The sequence below is a fragment of the Berghia stephanieae genome, chromosome 6, assembly GCF_034508935.2.
Source record: "Berghia stephanieae isolate SIO BIC M18660-M18661 chromosome 6, UCSD_Bste_1.3, whole genome shotgun sequence".
Lineage (NCBI taxonomy): Eukaryota > Metazoa > Mollusca > Gastropoda > Nudibranchia > Aeolidiidae > Berghia > Berghia stephanieae.
In genome coordinates this window covers 38,506,374-38,508,873 of record NC_088365.1, presented here as the reverse complement: position 1 = coordinate 38,508,873, position 2,500 = coordinate 38,506,374, and the positions used below count along the sequence as shown (strand labels likewise).

At 36.9% G+C, this 2,500-nt stretch overlaps 1 protein-coding gene across 4 annotated transcripts in view; it reads right to left on the bottom strand.

The window, feature by feature from the left end:
* Positions 1–2,500, bottom strand: part of LOC144975002 (uncharacterized) — a 39,918-nt gene that overhangs the window by 5,723 nt on the left and 31,695 nt on the right. For all 4 annotated transcript variants that reach the window (XM_078918641.1, XM_078918644.1, XM_078918642.1 and 1 more), the window contains one exon: positions 404–557. In XM_078918641.1, coding sequence (XP_078774767.1) covers positions 404–557 — 154 coding nt within the window. The remainder of the gene's footprint in view (positions 1–403; positions 558–2,500) is intronic.

The following is a 2,500-nucleotide window of genomic DNA, read 5'->3' as shown; positions in this document are numbered from 1 at the left end:
TCTGTCAGAAAAAATGTAATATCGCCTAACAGGCGTCACGTCTCATTCTGCGTGTTACGTGTTATACTGTTGGTTGGTCAGGGACCCTTTGTAAAGCGCTTTGAGCACATTTAGTGGATATTGTGCTATATAAAAGCTCTAGTTTAGTTTAGTTTAGCTACAGAAACACCCGCCCTCTCTTTGAAAAGACAACAATTTCAGCAATGGTGTACCAATTATAACTCCCTCACCGCCCATCCCTTGAGAAGACAGCAAGGTGGACCAATTTATAGTCCCCCCCACCCCTTCCACCCAAGACAGCAAAGTGATGAGAATTTCACCCAAATTACAGTGCTACTCACTGTCTTTCAGAAAGGTAATGGACATGTTGTCTTATTCCTTGATTTCAACTGCTATTATTTACCTCCTTCATTCTAGTGGCGCGTTCCTCCAGCTTAACTTCTAGACTAGTCCTCCCTTTGGTGTTTTGATACTCTTCCCATTCCTTCTTCTTCTGCGTGGCTTTCCTCTCGCGGAGAACCTTATTCAATTCTGGTTTCTGGAGGATATCTTTACCTCTGGAGATGGGAATAAAGTGTAAAAAATCAAGTATATTGCTTCAACAGTCTACAAAATAAATTTACCCCCCTAAATTATCACATTATATAAAGTATCAAGACTATACAAGCATTGCCACTATATTATTGTGTTTATAATTATTTCATTTTAAGTTTAATGAACAAGACAGAATGAGTGATAAACATAGGACCATTGAACATTGTTTTACAAATAGTTTCCACCAAATAAAAAAACAAAGTCCTGTGACACAATTATATCTAGTTTTCCGGACATCCATTATTCCTCTCAAAACAATTACGGGCCCATCTTCACGATTCATTGCTAAATACTCAATTTTGAGAATTTCGAATAAGACTAAATCAATAAAATCAAGCATGATAAAATTTTAAAAGAAACTAAACATGAAAAAAACTTATTATAAATGAACCTACTTTCAGAAAAAACAGCAATTCAAAGACAAAAGAAGTCAAGTAAAATTCAATAATAGACAGCTGGGGCATCTAACTTTTAACACAGTCCTGTATTTCATGTTAGTCATTTTACTCATTTTTTTCTAACACGTTCTGCTAATGAAACAACCTACCTATTGCTTTTTCTTCACAGCAACTTTCAGACTTTTAAAAATGCAATGCATACTATTACTATTAGGGAAGAAATATGTATTAATTTTCTATTCGATATGCACTTTGACAGTCTGAGTAAGTCAGCCTAATTGAAGAGGAGGGGAGGGGGTGGGAGGGGGAGAAGAAGGATGAGAAGGAATTTGAGAAGAAGACGAAGAAGAAGAAGAAGAAGAAGAAGAAGAAGAAGAAGAAGAAGAAGAAGAAGAAGAAGAAGAAGAAGAAGAAGAAGAAGAAGAAGAAGAAGAAGAAGAAGAAGAAGAAGAAAGAAGAGGAGGAGGAGGAGGAGGAGGAGGAGGAGGAGGAGGAGGAGGAGGGGGAGAGGAGGAGGAGGAGAAGAAAAAGAAAAAGAAGAAGAATAAAGAAGAAGAAGAAGAAGAAGAAGAAGAAGAAGAAGAAGAAGAAGAAGAAGAAGAAGAAGAAGAAGAAGAAGAAGAAGAAGAAGAAGAAGAAGAAGAAGAAGAAGAAGAAGAAGAAGAAGAAGAAGAAGAAGAAGTTTCCTTTCAAATGGTCCGAAAATGTCATTTAGGGGAGGGCGGAACTGTTAGTTCATCTTATTTACAGCAATGTTCAAAAAGTCGACAACAAATTATTAACCTGTCATGACAGTTTTTTGCATCGCTTGCGGCCGCAACGCGCCCGCAAAATGTGCAATTTTTTGCAAATTTGTGACCCTACGCCTCGAAGCGGTATTAAGTCGGGATTTGGAAATCGAAGAAGACCGTTTTAAAGTGAAAATGGTCAAAATTATCAAATTTCAGTTTTTGGTTGTTTCAGAAACTACAATCATTTTTTCTACATGAAAACATAATAATTCAACATAAATATTGAGGATAAGTTATATAAATTTAAAGTTTAAAAATGCAACTATCAGTGACACATTCAAAACAAGAGTTGACTTTCTCTCAGAGAGCCACCATTTCCAAGACTTAGTAATATTAAGTGTTTTCCTCCACCAGTACTATGTAAGATATCATTTCAAAGGGCGTGTCTTTATCAATCTCAGAGAAAGCACAACTGTTTCCACAATTTCTGGTTCAACCAATAATGAACGTTAAAAACTGTAATCAAATCTAGGTTTTTCCCTGACAACCTTACAAATGAATGGTTCTGATTGGTCAACGCTCATCACATGTGCCTGTTGGCCATTAAAATGCCCGGGCAATGTGTCATGGCGTCAGCATGCGTGTGTTACATATGTGTGTGTTTGTGCATTTTGATACACACCACGTGCTATTATTTCTTTGTCTAGCTGCATTGGTTATTGATCGAGGTGAGGGTCCTTTGTCCCTCTTTCTTTATTCATGAAACTATAGGACATG